Source organism: Carassius gibelio, chromosome B9 (assembly GCF_023724105.1).
Source record: "Carassius gibelio isolate Cgi1373 ecotype wild population from Czech Republic chromosome B9, carGib1.2-hapl.c, whole genome shotgun sequence".
NCBI classification, from domain to species: Eukaryota; Metazoa; Chordata; class Actinopteri; order Cypriniformes; family Cyprinidae; genus Carassius; species Carassius gibelio.
The window spans coordinates 13,801,151-13,818,294 of record NC_068404.1 but is presented as its reverse complement, the minus strand read 5'-3'; the positions used below and the strand labels follow the sequence as shown (position 1 = coordinate 13,818,294).

Genomic DNA, 17,144 nt, shown 5'->3' with positions numbered 1-17,144 from the left:
TGGACAAATGCACACAAAACAAAACAAACAAGCAGGGATGATAATCACGATGATCAAATAATATTTGGTGTCATTTATAAATCCTGAATTATTTGTTCAGAAAAAAGACAGCCTTCTGTCTAGGTTAGAAGTGCTTCTCTCTATTTCAAAATAAAAGTTTGTCAATTTAGTCTAATTTGTAATCTATTTAGTTGTCTTATTTGTGTTTTAGTAAATTTAACCCAGTTTTAAATCTATTTTTCAAAATATTTTATTATTCTTTCAAATAAACTATAGACAAACCTAAATAAGCGCTATATACAACATTATTAAGTAAAATTTTAAACTTAGTCCTCCCAAAAGAGAAATAATATCAACCTTATATTAAAACTACCCATATATTACTATTTATACTCAACTTAGTAATGAAAAATACATTTTTCTCTCCAAATGCTTAATGGCTCAATGCGCATGCGCGGATGTGTAGGAAGTGCTCGCAGACCGATAATCAGCTGATAGATCAACAACCGAGCAGCCACCACCAAAACAGCCGCGACTGGCAACAACAGGTAAATATCGCTAATGCTGGTAGTCTTATGTGACTCTATGTATGTAAAAGAGGTGTGATTATTTTAGAAATTGGTGTTCATGACACCGTTCGGCCCGCATCGCCCGGATCGAGACCGAGTCACGTTAATAATGGTCAGAGTCTATTCTATGCGCCTCTAATGCATCATATCAGATACATTTAGCTGACTGTCACAGTTATGGATTAAAGCACGTAAACACAAACACGCCGGATTATTACAGTTGTGCATTAGTTCAGTAGAAATATACTTGATTATTAGATTATTATCAGATGAGTCGACATAGCCTTCTCCTGGTTATCAGATGTATTGTTCAGGGTCAAAAGAAATGCACTAAATTAATTATTCAGATTAGCAGACATACACCTGATGATTGGAGTTATTATTCAGATCAATAGATTTTCGCCTGATTTTTAGAGTGATTAATCAAATCGATAAAAATACGCCTGTTTTTTTAAATTGTTAATCAGATCGATGGACATTTACTTGGTGATTATAAGAGTGTAGAGGTATGCTTGATTAACAACGTTTTTAATCAGATTAATATGCATACACAGGATTAATGGAGTTATTATTCAGATCAATAGACTTTAACATGATTATTATATAGGTTAATCGGATCAATAGACATACACATGATTATTAGACTTACAACTATTTGTTGGACTTATGCATTAAATTACATGCAGTATACAGATTAAATACTGGTAATAATTCTGGATTAATAGACCGGTTATGAATATATTCTAGATGAAACACAACATGCAAATGGACAGATGTTGCATAATGGAGTTTCCATCCCATAATGATAAAATGTGAGTGCAAAACATGGTAACGCTTAAGTTTACAATGTAAATGTCAAGTAATATGTGTTAATGCAATTCATTACAACAACTCTGTCAACATAACTGTTCAGATACAATCAGGTCAACAAAGTTGTTACATATAAAGTGCACATTGTTTTTGCCTTTATATTGCTGTATGTGATGTCCACCCGACTTTGACCCTAAAGGGTTAAGCTATAAATATTTGCAAACCAATACAAACTCGGAGAACAGCACACGACGGAGAAACCACAAAGAGGTGACAGTTTCACAAACCTGGTGGTGTTCCACTTGCAAAACATCTAGTTTATTGATCATTGTTTATGTCGACATCCAGTACAGGAGGAATTTGCAACAATAAAGATCATTCTTTTGGACAAATGGTGTATTAGGAATGGACGAGGGGGCTGTACTTTCAGTATTCAGTAACAGATATTTTCACTAAGATGCTGAGATAAGAGTTGTTGTTGTTGTTGTTTTTGTCATGCTATGCCCAATAAATCAATCTTGAAGCTGGATACCTGGCACCTTGTTTTCTTGAAACATTTGTAAGCTGTTGAACCAGACACACAGATTTAAATGGTCATGAGGATGTGTAGCAATGCGGTTTTACCTAAGAAATGTTGTTGTATTGCTTTACTCATCAGCTTCCCTATTTCTGATGAGAACTGATTCACTACACAGAGCATCTGTGGTTCTGACTGCTGACTGGAAAGTTATAATTTGGCTTTGTATGGAAGGAGAAACTGAAGACAACTGTATTCTCACTTCTGTCCTCCAATTTTGCTTATTTGATTAGTTTTAGTTTAGTTGTGCAAGAGCCAAAATATTTACCCAGAAATGAACATTTTGGCATCATTTACTCACCCTCATGACTAGCTGTCTGTTGTGGAAAATAAAAGAAGATATATATAAAATGTCTCAGTATGTTTTGGAATACTTGTAATGGCTTATTTTCAGTAAGTTAACTCTCCTTTACCAGAATGTTTTAGTTGTAAGTTACTTCCTCTTCCTTTACCCGTTCCACTTACTGTACATTCTACTCTTATCGTTGTTGATTTTTTAGCATCACAGTCTGACAGCTATCCACACAACTTAAAAGAAGTCTCCAGTGCCAGTTGTTGAGTTGCTGCTTTTAGAGACGCTGTCAGGGAGGACGGCCACCCTTCCTACATCATGAACACTCGTGGGACCGGCAGGGCCAATGGAAGCCTACCGCAGACCAAGATCTGCCAGTTCAAATTGGTGCTGCTGGGAGACATGGCTGTCGGCAAGTCCAGCCTGGTGCTGCGCTTTGTTAAGGGCCAGTTTGATGAGTTTCAGGAGACCACCATTGGAGGTGAGGCATAGGGGATGAATTTTAATTGAGTTCATAAACATTGGTAATGGGTATTTATATTTAGGTGGATTTTGGTTGGTTTATTGCATTTGCATTCCTACATACTGTACTGTTCTAAAGTTTGAGGTCAGTAAGATTTATTTATTTTTTTTTTTTTAATAAAAGAATAATTTTATTCAGCATACATGCATAAATGCTATTCTTTTGTACTTTCTATTCATCAAAGAATCCTTAAAAATGTATCTCCAGTGATGGCTGCTAAAAAATCAGCTTTGGTCTCTACAGTAACATAGAACACATTGTCATAATATTTCACAATACTACTGTTATTGCGCAAATAAATGCAGCCCTGGTAAGTAAAAGAGATTTATTTCAAAAACAGTACAAAGATAACTGACCCCAAAGTTTTGAACGGTATTGTACATCATTTGGTGGATTATTTTACCATGCACAACCAATTGTGCCACAGGAACACTGGTTAAAAAAATAAAAATAAAAAAAACCTTTGCACACCTAGATTTTTGCCTGTTACCCTTGCTTTGCAAATGAACACTTCAAGAGCTGGACGAATACCGCAGAGAACTTTGTACATTCAGAGTCTAATCGGGTGTGAGCAATAGAGTTAGCAGTGCTGAGAACACACTTGTGGGTTCTTTATAGCTATTTATAACCTTGTGTTAACTGATCTTATACTTTTAGTCATAGCTGTAGATTTCATCACGTGTGAGTATGATGACAAACCATTTTCATTATCTCTGAGTATAATCTTCACACTAGCATTTGCAAACATTGTTGTAGACTTTGCAACAGTAATATCAGACTGGAATTCTGCTAAAGCAATAAAGCACATGAGATCATGAATGGAAGTGATTTTACCTTGATTAAGGGGTAATTTTAGGCATGCACCTGTGGTTAAGTCACATTAAAACACAGCCTTGAGTTGATTAAAACTGCAGCAACAGCGGTATAATAAAAGACACAGATGTTCAATGAATAAGTAATTCTAATAAATTACACTTAACATTGGTTATAGAAATCTGAATAAATAAATCTACTGCCAAGTAAATTGTTCATTAGCTTAAATATGTTGTTTACACTTGCTTTAGCCTTGCTGCATTTAAATATCAATGTCAGATACGTCATATTATTAATCCTTGAAACTTTTTGTCTGTTGTCCACCATCAGCTGCGTTCTTGGCACAGTCTGTTTGTCTGGATGACACTACAGTGAAGTTTGAGATTTGGGACACGGCTGGACAGGAGCGCTACCACAGCTTGGCCCCCATGTACTACCGTGGAGCCCAGGCGGCTATTGTAGTTTTTGACATCACCAAGCCTGTAAGTTTACAATGGTACACTCTTCGCACAAGTTTTATTTGGTAAAATAGTAAATTTGTTGCTTAGACTTTAGCCATGTGTTTATAGGAAACATTTGAGCGAGCGAAGGCTTGGGTGAAAGAGCTGCAGCGGCAGGCCAGTCCCAACATCGTCATCGCTCTCTCAGGAAACAAGTCTGACTTAGCGGAAAAGAGACTCGTGGAGTATGAGGTCATATCCTTTTTTTTTAATTATATTTCAAGACATGGGAGTTGTAACGTTCTTTAAGGGGCAAAAATAATCACATTGTGGTTTGATTTATAAATACCTCTGGGATTGTTGCGTGTAGTGTGCTGCTATTTTTATTTCAATGCACACAGAACAGAATAAAAAAGTTTCAGTTTCAGTGGTGTATCATTCAAAAGTTTGTGGTTGGTACGAATTTTATTTATTTATTTTTTTAAAAAGCCTTTCGTGCACATGAAGACAGCATTTTATTTGATAAAAAATACACTAAAACAGTTATAATGTAACTAGGGCCGGGACTCGATTAAAAAAATTAATCTAATTAATTAGATTTGTAATTTTCTTTGTAATTAATTAATCGAAATGAATCGCATTTTAATCGCATATAAATATTTGACCTGAGAACAGTGAGAAGTAATTTTTTTCACATGGATTTATAGTATACCATTGAATAATGACTGAATACATAAGCTTAAGCAACAAAATATTGTTTATTTTTGTTCAACCAAGTCTAGCAGACCAGTGCAATTTTTGCCATGAAGTGTAGCAATAGCATATTTAGAAACAATTTAGAAATAGTACATTTCAGAAATTCAGGAAGCTTATAGGTGCTGGAACCTTCTGTAAAGTGTTTTTTTAAGTAAAACACAATACTGTCAATTACATTCAGAACATTGGAAACACTGACTATTAGAAAACATCTCTCTGTTGCTACAGAGGCCATAACATACTAAGTCCAACTCTCAATAACATTGGCCAAAACAATAACGAGTTCAACATAAACTGTTGCACCAACAAAATAATACAGTTCAACATAAAGTGTAAAGTCCACGCTAGCTGCTATATGTTTTGCGTTGAGGTGATACTTGAGGCTCGATGTGTCGCGGTGATATGCGAACCATAGACTGTAAAAAAATATGGATGTAGTGTCCGTGATGTCACCCATAGACTCCTCATTAGCGGTTTGAAGCCTAAAGTGTGTAGAGCAGGCCGTCGCCATCTTGGCAGCGCGTCACCGCGCGACTCTCCCGGATAATTGAAAATGGGCAAAAAGGCGGTAGCTGATTGCTGAAGCCACGCCCACCTAGTGCGACGGCATTGTCAGCAGCGGCAATCCACCTGTCACTCAAGTGGCCACGCCCTTAATTATGCAGAACTTTAAGTCTTAATATAATTTAAACGGATGAGTTTTAAAAAAATTCACCCCCCTCACAGTTGTCATGAAGAGCAAAATTAGCAATATAGACCAAAATCATTTTTTGAACCAGGCTGTAAACATGTTTTTTTCTGCTGTAAAGTTGGGCATTTTAACATGGGGAGTCTAAGGGACTGACTCCCTTTTGCAGCCAGCCTCAAGCAGCCAGTCGATGAATTGCAGTTTTAGTCACTTCCTTATTGTCGGAGGTTGCTGCTCGATGCGAACCATAAGGCGTTTCTCAATGTCAAGGATACTTCCTTGGCAGGACTGATCCTTCCAAGTCACTTCCTTCAGAGGCTAGGCGAGACCCCTCTTTGCATTTGGAGAACACGTAAATGGAACAGCCTAGCAAGTGTACGTAATTGCATCATTACGTCAGTGAAAAGGTCCGTTTGAATAACGCTGTGAATGGTATCATTAAATTACTTTGGACAACTTAAGTTATTTATAAAATAACTACCAATGACGCAACCAATTGTTAAATGACAGGTCCGGTTCAGTTAACCATTTGTATTTGTATAATTTATAATATCAATACGGTAGTAATTTGTACTGGCATTTAAACGTCAAACTTTACTTATATTTACTACAGTCATAACAAAGGTTTGGTAACGTAAATAAAAGCCGTTAATGCTCCAACATTTTTGCATTTTCGAACTAACGTTAGATAGCAAAGCTGCGCGCATAGGATTGTGGGTGATTTGAGAGCGCGAAGAGCGCGAAGGATACACATGTGCATCCTTTCCAGGGGGCAAGGAACTCGACCGGAAGTTGAAGTCGGGTGGGGGCTGCCATCTTTTACCAGAACTTCACTTACGTTAGCATTCCCATTGACTCCCATTCATTTTGGCGTCACTTTGACAGCGAATAACTTTACATCTGAAGCGTTTAAAGACTCCGTTTGTCCATTATTTATTTCTAAAGATACACAACAATGTATAAAGGGCTCCATTACCTTCTATGTTACATTATGGCCCCGTATAAACAGTTTTTGTAAAAAATAGGCTAATGATTGCGTCATAACCACTCGTCTCTCTGTCGCATTACCGTACAGACAGGAGGAGAAGCTCGCAGGCAATTAACTTAATATGGCGTACTGGCGTTACATTTTAAAATACTATACAAAATAATTAATCAGAATACTTACTCCTGCTCACTCACGACAAAGAACTCCCCACTCAAGCTCGCCGTCTCTGCAAGATTAACGATGGCAGTTTGGACGCACAGCCACTTAGAAGATTTACATCTGTCAGACAGGTTGCTTACGTCGTCAAGCTTCGTTTGAGTCTGCGCGTCAGAAACAGAAGTGCTAAAAAACGGTAAAAATGGGCTTCACTTGTCTCCATTGAGTTCCAATGGGGTCGCTGTGTGCATTTCTTTTACTGTCTATGATCCTGTGTATGGGATATTCTTCAAACGAAGGACTCAGTCCTTGGTTGAAATTCCGAGGATCCTCGACATTGGAACAGTCCTTCGACGGATGTCGATGACGGAGCATCCTCGAAATACTGGCTTCCGAGGATCCTTCCTTGACATTGAGAAACACCTATAGACAGTAAAAGAAACGAACGATAGTTGGTGCTCCAGTATAATCGGTCCGCCGAAACTCATCCAGTGAGAAACGTTCCGCGGTGCAAAAATAAGTTATAAAAAATGCGGGAATTTTTTTTCTGTAATAATTAATCTTAGTTAACGCGTTATTTTTTGTGTAATTAATTAATCTCAATTAACGCATTAAAGTCCCGGCCCTAATTGTAACATATTATAGGCTACTATTTAAAATAACTTTTCTATTTTTTATATATTTTATAATGTAATGATTCTAGTGATAGCAAAGCTAAATTTTCAACAGCCATTTCTTCATTCATTCTAATATGCCGATTTAAATTGCAGGAAATTGCTTGTATAAGTTCTTATTCTTATCAATGTTTTGAGAGAAACATGATACATTTATTTAGAATTTTTTGATAAATAGAAAGTTTGAAATTGAAATTGAAATCCTTTGTAACATTACAAATGTCTGTACTGTCACTTTTTAATAATTTAAAGCATCTTTGCTGAATAGAAGCATATTTGTCTATATATATATATATATATATATATATATATATATATATATATATATATATATATATATATATATATATATATATATATATATATTTCTTTAATGTCTTGTGTGCAGTAACCAAGACATTCATTTTACATGTATGTACAGGAAGCCCAGACATATGCAGAAGACACAGGCTTGCTTTTCATGGAAACCTCTGCCAAGACTGCAATGAATGTAAACGAGTTGTTCCTGGCCATTGGTAAGTGTTAAAGCTGTCTTCCTACTAGTGTACTCTGTGCTGGTTATTGGTACTACACTTAAGATATATTATCTATATAAAAAAAAAAGGTTTTAATAAGAATAAAAAGTAATAAGATTAGTTGCTATTGTGTTTTAAGAAAATCTATGGTTACTTGGGTAAATGCTTGTAAGGGGCTACAAACTATTGTTAATAATTTGTTTACAGGTAGAATTAAAAATTCAAATGGCATACTGACCCAGTACCAGATTTTCGAGATTGTAATTTCTTAATTATGTTGCATTATACTTTATCTGTGACGTTGTAGTGAGATCTGATCTTTTCAATTGTGACAAACATCCGAGTGAAACAGAAAAAAAAGTGTTTCTTTCAGTCGGTTGTTGATTAGATAGAGGCAGATATGAACACAACCTTCAGTTGAGTGTAAGAAGAGGTCAGGGTTTAAAGCAATGATTGAAGATGTTTTGCATACAGTATGTCAGCAAAGATAATTAGTTTTACTGGTTTATTAAATTTTTGACTATTTTGATTAAAAATTAAAAAAAAAAAAAAATGCATGGATGAACTATTCACAATATAATTAGTAACATTATTTAGGAAATAGAGTGAGTTTCATTTCATGCCAAATTTAAACAAAAGATTAACGTTATGAATAGTGTTCAGACTTTTTCATTCAGTTTTCATTCAGCTCTTTTATTTTTATTTATCAATAGCAAAAAAGATGCCAAAAACAGACACCCAAAACCCCACGCATGCTGCCCGACACAGGGGGGTAAACCTGCAGGACCCAGATGCACAGTCCACTCGAAGCTGCTGTGGGAACTAAAGGCCTGTCAACACTCCACCACGGGAGACCACAGACACCTTCTCCTTCCCAAAATCACACCCTTCACCCTTTCACCTCCTAAGACGGATACGGAAAGAAAGAGAGAGGAATAACAGAAATAGATTGAGGGAAAATCCCTCAGTGATGCCATCAAGAGATTTTTCATGGAAGACTTCTGATGGACAGGGCAGAAAGCGAACGGACGATGAACTCTGTCATAACTGGCAGTAAACATGGATTCTGTATTACTTTTAAGTCAACAATAATTTCAGCCTCTGTTCATTTTCAGTATGCAAGCACCAAGGTGTCACCCAAACAGATACAGGAACACAGAAGAATCAGAATGAACAGAAGAATTATTTCATTGACAAATCCCGTTCTCAGTCCTGGAATGAGCCAAAATGGTCCATAATGCCCCCTTAAAACAGCTAGAAGTCTTCAAGCATTCGTATGTTACCTGTAAGAGTATCCATAAGCTCTGGGCTCTCCCATTCTGATCCCAACTCTAACACTGGAAGGACGTCAGCACCTTACCCTAAACTAACCCTTGGAATTGTTCAACCATGAGCCACATCTACTAAAAAGGACCATTGAAGCAGAAGTTTTTCTTTCAACCTGAGCTTGTTTTTTCAGCCTCCAGCTTTATTTATTACCTTTATTTGAACTGGTCTCCCGTAAGTAACTCGTCATTTATCTTATACCCAAAAAGTATTGAAGAACATCACTGTTGTCTTCCCTATCCCATTTCCTTCTCCTGACCACATCGACCTTGAAGTTCAGTTTTGAAGTTAACGAAACAACAGCAAGCTCTACGATGCCTTCTCTACGTTCTGGTCGCTTTGTGTAAATTACTGTTTGAGAAACAGTCGACAAATCATTAACAGCACATTGGCAGCAACCAGATGACTGTTCATAAACCATTTCGCTTTAGAAGTAATCACAGAATAACGCACATTGGTTCATCTGGAAAAGGAAGTCATGCAATACCAGACCAATGTCTCAGTATGTGTTATTAAAAAGCAACAAAAATATTCAAGCACCCACTAATCAAAAACGTGATTGAACCAGTGTTGTGCAATACGTCGGGACGGCAAATCGCAGCAAGGGAATTTTTGGCCCACAAAGCCCCTCAAAAAAAAGAAAAAGAGGAAAAAAACAGAAGTGCCTACTCCGTTTTTTCCGTGTTCTTTGTTTTGGGCTTGTTTGAGGTCGTCAGACCACAGAAAAGTAGCGTTTTCGAGACGCTTGCCCGAAGTGTACAGGCTGTAACCTGTAAGAACAATAAGTTGAGCGTGTTAGTAACAGTTTTGTTTTATGGATGCTGTTTGTTGAGGTGTATAAAATGAGTTTTATTTAAAATTGATTTTAGTCAGTAAGTTAATGGGTTACCAATACATTTTTATGATCATTTAGGGAATGAATTGGGTATCATGATATGGTGTCACACAGCTAGAAGTCATTTGTCATGTGTCTTCAGGTCCACTTTTTTTGTGGAATAGATCTGATCTCCTGTTAACACCTCTGTGAACTGAAATGTTAAATAAAGCTGTGCTGTTCTGCTATGAATGGAATGTGGCTTTAGTTTCTGTGGCTTTTTGACTAGCCTTGATCTAAATCTCTGTTAACTTTACCCTTAAAGCATCCAAGCGAAATACCACTAGCAGCACCAAATGATATCACAAACATAACGACCAAACAGGTTTCTGGTGCTAAATGCTAATAGATAGCCCTCTAGATGTATTTTTGTGGCATTTCACGTACAGAATCTTGAAATTCCCCTTCCTCCTGCTTGAATGTAACCTGTGTTGTGCCCAATTTCGACCCCCTGCCGAATTATTACCCCCCCCTTGTTGAAATCGCTACCTGATTGCCTAATCCTAACCTCCCCCACACCTACTCCTAAACCTACCAATACTAGGGTGGTAATAATTCGACAGGGGGTCGAAATTGGGCACAACACCAGAATGGCAGTCGAGGTCAAATATCCAACTTAAGTCATTAAGTGTCATTTGACGTCATTTTCAAGATGGCTGAGACCTCAGCAGCATTCGTTCCATTGGTTATTTTGAACTGGAAATGGGAGAACTCAAGATTTGTGTGGAGAAGGGCATGACCGGAATGGTTTGAGATCGGAATAGGGAAATTTAATCTTTTTAATATAGAGTTCTGCAGGAAAACCCAGAAACGAGTGAGCATTGTTTGTGGTAAACACAAGCATACAATATTTTCACGTTATTCTATGACATAAAATACATCAGTAAAATCCTACACATTATTTCTTAATGTCGTGAAACAAGAAAACTTTTATACTCGCTAGTCTACTTCTACAGCCTTGTGTTTACCATCACACTCTTTCAAACACAATTATGTAGATAAAGATAGAATTTTAAATCAAGTTTATTGCCTAACATTAGCTTTTTTACTTCTAGGAATTGCACTCATGCTTCAGAACTCAAATATTTGGTGTTTTCACAAACGAGTAACAGTTTTTTACAAATTAAGATTATCTTTATGAATGTCTAAGTATCGTACACTTTTGTTGGTCACAGAGCTCCTTTTCTGCAATTTATTTAAACCACAATGGCCAAATTATTTGCTTTTTGAAAAATTAACCACATGATGCAAACATCTCCGCAACACTGGTTAGCCATAAAGGAAAGTTGCCGTAGGGATAGAGCAAGTTATTGCCTTTTTATGAAAGACTGAGATGGAATTTACAAAAAAAGACATCACGATCATATATTGTTAAGACTTGATGTATTTACAATAGAATGGTAAAGCCAAGTCAATCGACACAAAGCTAGTAAAATAACAGTCCAGACAGAGTAAACTAATGAGTGTGATGTGATATATTTGACTGAAAGATAGAAAGAAACCGATCATTAAAACCCATCACAAAGGAAAATAAATGACAAATGCAAGATAAAAATTAATGGTTGTGGTGTTACTTTATACACATTAAAATGCCCCCCAAATATCGACATGTTTTAAAACAGTTTTTCTTTAATTCCTCACACTCATAAAAAACCCTGCTCTTTAAAACAATCATTACCAAACAGATTAAATCAGTATAGTAACCCATTCAACTCCTCAGACTCAAACTTTCCAGCAGATCATACTTGGTAGTACTTTGCTGATCAAAAAATATAATTGCATTTATCTAGCCCTCACTCTCTTCATCTTCTACTGCTGTGTAGATACTCTGGTTTCTCCGTTTGATTTGAGGTGTGCCACCTGTATGACTTGCTGACCCCTGTGTAGTCTCCCCGCTGGTGCGTTTGGGGACCCTGGCTGGTGTAAGGCCCCCCTCCTCTTCTGAGCTGCCCTGAGAGAGGGATGCTGAAGGAGGGGGAAGAGAAAGCGGCCGCAAGGAGCGTAGTGGAGCCTCTGATTCTGGTGTGGAACATGGGGGAGGTAAGATCAGTCTATTGGCCATCTCTCGCTGGGGACTGCTGTCTCTATCGCTGTCCTGGCTCCCTACTTGCCCTTCTGGAACCACTGCATCGGTCCCTTTCCCCTCGGTACATTCTACTCCCTCATCCTCTTCCTCCTCCCATTCGTCCTCAATGGTGATTTCATCAGGATTATAGGAGCTGGAGAGGCCAGAGGTGTCAGTGGGGTACTCACTGGGTTCGTCTATACTCCCTGTGCTGTCCCCATCCTCCTCTTCTTCAGTCACACCTGTGGCACCCTCCTCTCCGTAAGCCTTCCCAGCCAGGATGTAGATGTCTGTCAGGCCGAGGGTGGCACACAGCTCTGTGGTTTGGGGGTTGGTGGAGTAGACCGGGTGGGCATTGGGCTGTGGGCAGCTGGGGTCATAAGCGGGCACCGTCAGGCTGAAATTTTCAGGGATGCAAAGGTCACCGCTCAAATCACTCATGACCTCCATCATAGCTTCTTCTGATGCACTGAAATCCCACCTGAAAGAAACAGAGGAACAGGGTGTCTAAATACTGACAAATTCATTTGTGTGCAAGATATTGACTGTTTGTGTGCACAGCTTCCTGATTAATAGTAGAATTTGAAGCCAATTTCTCAATTTATTAATTCTAATATTACAAACTGCATTCAGCAACATGCATTTAATTGATCAAAATTAGCAGTAAATGCATTTATAATGTCATGAAATACTTTTCAAATCAGTGCTGTTCATTTGAAAAAATAAATATATATATATATATATAGGTTTTTTTTTTTTTTTTCAAAATATTAAGCAATGCAACCCTTGCAAAAATTTATAATAATAAGAAATGCACAAATCAGAATATTACTATAATTTCTTAAGGATCGTGTGACATGACTGAAGACTGATGGCCACAGAAATTCAGCTTTTCCATAACAGGAATAAATTACATTTTAAAATATATTGTAATAGAAAACTGTTATTTTTAAACTTTAATGATGTTTGTCAATTTTGTAGTTTTACGGTATTTGTGGTCAATCAAAATAAGTCTTGGTGAGCATAAGAGACTCCGATCAAAAAGTTGGCCCCTTTTTTAAAAATATACAATGACATATTCAAAGAACAGTAGTTATGAACAGTGACAATGAGTATTATGAGGGACACAGGCAGCTATGACAATTCAACCAATCAAAGAGCATCTAAAAAAATTCCACAGGATAATATCAGGAACAGAACAGAACTTATTGAGAATATGCTGATTAATGAAAAGTGCCAATACGTTATGGATTAAAAGGTATAGCTCACCCAAAAATGACAATTCTGTTATTTATTACTCGCCCTCACGTCGTTCCAAACAAGCAAAACCTTTGTTCATCCTTGGAAACACAAATTAAGATATTCTTGATGAAATCTGAGAGCTTTCTAAACCAACATAGACAGCAAAGTAACTACCAAGTTCAAGGCCCAGAAACATAGTAGGGACACTGTTAAAATGGTCCATGTCCATCAATGGTTGATTTTGATTTTATGAGAAGAAAACAAAAAGAATGACTTTGTTCAATGATATCTTTTCTTCTCGGTCAGTTTTGTTATGCTGCCATTCACAAGAGTACTGTGTGGGCAGACTGAGCCAGAAAAGAAACAAATCTTTGAACAAAGTCATTATTTTTGTTTTCTTTGCACATAATTATACTTTTAGGTTCATAAAATTACAGTTGAACCACTGATGTCACATGAACTATTTTATCAATGTCCTTACTACCTTTCCAGGCATTTAATGTGGTAGTTCCCTTGCTATCTATGGAAGGTCAGAAAGTTCTTAATTTGTGTTCCGAAGATGAACAAAAGTCTTAGGGGTTTGGGACGACATGAAGGTGAGTAATTAATGACAGTATTTTAATTTTGGGGGGACCTATCGCTTTAAGAATAATCATAAAATGATGTGCATGAAAATGTAGTTACTTTAACATAGTCTGTACCTGGTGTGTAGTCCGTTGTCTTGTGGTGGGTTCCAGAAATTGCAGGATGGTTTCTGAAGGCTGTCTGTCGCTTTCAAGATGGCCAGCCATTCTGGATCATACTCAAGGTGCTCCGAGGAGCCCGGTCGGTCTGCTACCTCCACAATCTGCAAAACCAAAACATTCATTCACTCAAAAAAAGACTAGATCTACTACTTGGATCTAACAATATTTGGACAAAGAGGATACTACTGGAAGAGCTTGAAACACGTTTTGTTGATGGAAACAGCAGAAAAATTACCTGAAGAAAGTCTCTATGTGGAAGACACTTGTCAAGTGAAAGAAACTTGGTGATCTTTGGGGCAGCATTTTTCTCAGCCTGTTATGATAAATAGCCAGTTGTGATTTACTTTATAATGAATAATAAACTCTGGAGATTTTGATGATAAATAGGTTTATATCGCTCTCTTTTTATAAATCCCACCTCGTGCTGCATCAGTGCAGCGAACTTCACGTGCAGGTGAGCTGAAAACCAGTATGTGGGCTGCAGGTGGTCCAGAAGCTCTGCAGCAGCAGGGCTGCCCAAGGTGCCGCTCTCTACTTCCTGTCTGAGGAACTTCTTCTGGCGCAGAAGCTGGTTTGTGTTGCCATAGTAATAAATGCCTCGTGGCCAATCATGGGTCATGAAGATGTCTATGGGCATCTTGATCTGGAGGAGTTAGGTTTAATATTAGACATGGATAGCAAAATATTGTTTCCATCTTTTTATGAGTTAAACTGTAAATCATATTTTGATCACTTTTTTTCTGTTGATGCATTTAAAATATATTTTATCTAAAAGTACTGGATTTAAGGACGTCACTTATCGATTTACCTGTTTAAGTTTGAAGACATCAATGTTTCTTATGTGGTACACACTGCGCAAAGAATCTGGGCTGTATGGTGGGAACTCAAAGTGTCCTGAAATTGCATAAGGTTCAGAAATGTCATTTTTGGGTCTTTTATTAACCGATTTGAAATTGGTAAAACTCACCTTTCTTGTAATCATGAGATTTAAATATTCCCGAAAGACCACCAATCCGTACACCTTTAAAGCGAACAATCCCTGCATAACCTGAGGAATGAGGAACATCAAATCCATTGAGAACTATTTAAGTAAAGGGTTAGTTCACCCAAAAATGAAAAATGCTAAATACAGTTGTAATTTGTTATTATTTTTGGACCAAAATGTATTTTCAATGCTTCAAAAAATTCTAACTTACCCTCTGATGTCACATGGACTACTTTGATTATGTTTTTATTACCTTTCTGGACATGGACAGGATACCATACATACAATTTCAATGGAGGGACAGAAAGCTTGGACTAAATCTAAAATATCTTAAACTGTGTTCTGAAAGATGAACGCAGGTCTTACGGGTTTGGAACAACATGAGGGGGGAATCATTAATTACATAATTTACATTTTTGGCTGAACTAACCCTTTAAGAAAACCGTAAAAGTCTGAGCATACAACACTAAAACACAAATCTGGCACTACACTTATTAATCTTACTACATATTAAAGTAAAAAGGTTTGCGTTTGTGAGTATGAGCCAAAGATCTGACCCAGGTAATAGATGTTGGGGGCCACCCAGCCTCCATACGGAAGCTCCTGCAGATGGTTTGACGCCTCGTGGTTTCCGCCAATGAAAATCGTCAGGACAGGAGCCTTTTTCTCACCAGAGTAGTACCTTAAAAACCCGATGGATATGACATGTCGATGGTCGAGCAATATCAACGTAATGTTTACTTAACATTCACTCAAAGACAAAAATATTTGAAAAACGAAATGTGCTTTATCCATATAAATAATAATAAATATGCAACCACTGAGTGGTCACTGTTTAATGAAACATGTACGTTATCTACTGAATAATATTGGGTGTATGCTTACTTGTAGAAGGTTTGCATGTGTCTGTACTTGACAGGCACCGCCATGCACTTCATGTCTCCTTCATTTCTGACCGCCTGGAAGTCTCCGCAGCACAACAGCAGATCCACCTTCACGCCTTCTTTATTTTCCAGGTAACTGATGCTCTCATAGATCTTATCCAGCTCTCCGTGACAACAGCCTTCTACTGCCACCTTCATCCTTATTTCTCTGATCAACAGCCTTACGCTCAAAGACGACAAATCGAGTTACCCATAGCACAGATGATCAAACCTTTACCTATTTGACATAATTCTTCTAGCAGCCGCTTTTGCTATACAATCTATGCTTTTGCCTCCTTTAACTCACATGCTACTCTGCACATGTGCAGAACTGTCATGTGACCAGTGCGTTAAATGCATTTGTTATTCTTCATCCACACTTTCCTTCATTTATATTTGTTCTTCAATTTTATACTAAAATAATAATACAAAAAATGTGTGCAAGCTTTGATTTAAAGACTGATCATCATTCGGAATCCACGTGAACAGTATATGGAATGTATACAAAAACAGCCATGCAAAATTATTTCTATGTAATACAATTTTTTTTCTCTCTTTTAAATGCATAGTTTTTACTTTTTCTTTACTTTGCATTGTTTTTCATATTCATACCAGTACTTTTTTGCTGTTGTTGCAATGAATTTTTCAAATAACGAAGAAGAAGCAAAGAACTCTGAATTTGAAACTAAAATGCCAGTGTGGAAAGTGCAGCCAGTTGCGATGCTTGTTGTCACGTGGTGCATGTTACTTTTCTCAAGGATATTCGGGAAGCACCAATCGAATTACTTATGATTAATAAATAAACCAATTCTTCAACCAGTTAAAAGTGACTGTTGTATCATACAGTACAGACCAAAAGTTTGGAAACATTACTATTTTTACTATTTTTAATGTTTTTGAAATAAGTTTCTTATACTCATCAAGCCTGCATTTATTTGATCAAAAATACAGAAAAAAAACAGTAATATTGTGAAATATTCACAACTGATCAAATAAATGCAGGCTTGATGAGCAGAAGAAACTTCTTTCAAAAACATTAAAAATAGTAATGTTTCCAAACTTTTGATCTGTACTGTATATATAATTTTTGGTGCACAAATGTCCGCTGTAATAAAGATTTGGCTCAAAGGAGGATGCGTCTCTTTTTCTCTATTATTTAATTTAAAATAAGTAATCTATAGT

The 17,144-nt window shown here is 37.0% G+C and overlaps 3 protein-coding genes across 3 annotated transcripts in view; 2 read left to right on the top strand and 1 right to left on the bottom strand.

Moving 5' to 3' along the window:
• The window catches only part of LOC127965215 (uncharacterized), a 231,803-nt gene that overhangs the window by 141,331 nt on the left and 73,328 nt on the right, over positions 1-17,144 (top strand). The window lies entirely within an intron of this gene.
• On the top strand, positions 422-10,198 carry rab5b (RAB5B, member RAS oncogene family). Its single transcript, XM_052565894.1, has 6 exons — positions 422-548; positions 2,457-2,729; positions 3,915-4,066; positions 4,154-4,276; positions 7,708-7,801; positions 8,515-10,198. The coding sequence occupies exons 2-6, from the start codon at positions 2,567-2,569 to the stop codon at positions 8,625-8,627; spliced, it is 645 nt and encodes a 214-aa protein (XP_052421854.1). The 5' UTR covers positions 422-548; positions 2,457-2,566; the 3' UTR covers positions 8,628-10,198.
• On the bottom strand, positions 11,368-16,296 carry dbr1 (debranching RNA lariats 1). Its single transcript, XM_052565889.1, has 8 exons — positions 15,925-16,296; positions 15,597-15,721; positions 15,022-15,102; positions 14,863-14,948; positions 14,473-14,697; positions 14,290-14,367; positions 14,010-14,155; positions 11,368-12,547 (listed from the first exon to the last, which is right to left on the bottom strand). Exons 1-8 carry the CDS (start codon positions 16,119-16,121, stop codon positions 11,788-11,790), a joined length of 1,698 nt encoding a protein of 565 aa, XP_052421849.1. The 5' UTR covers positions 16,122-16,296; the 3' UTR covers positions 11,368-11,787.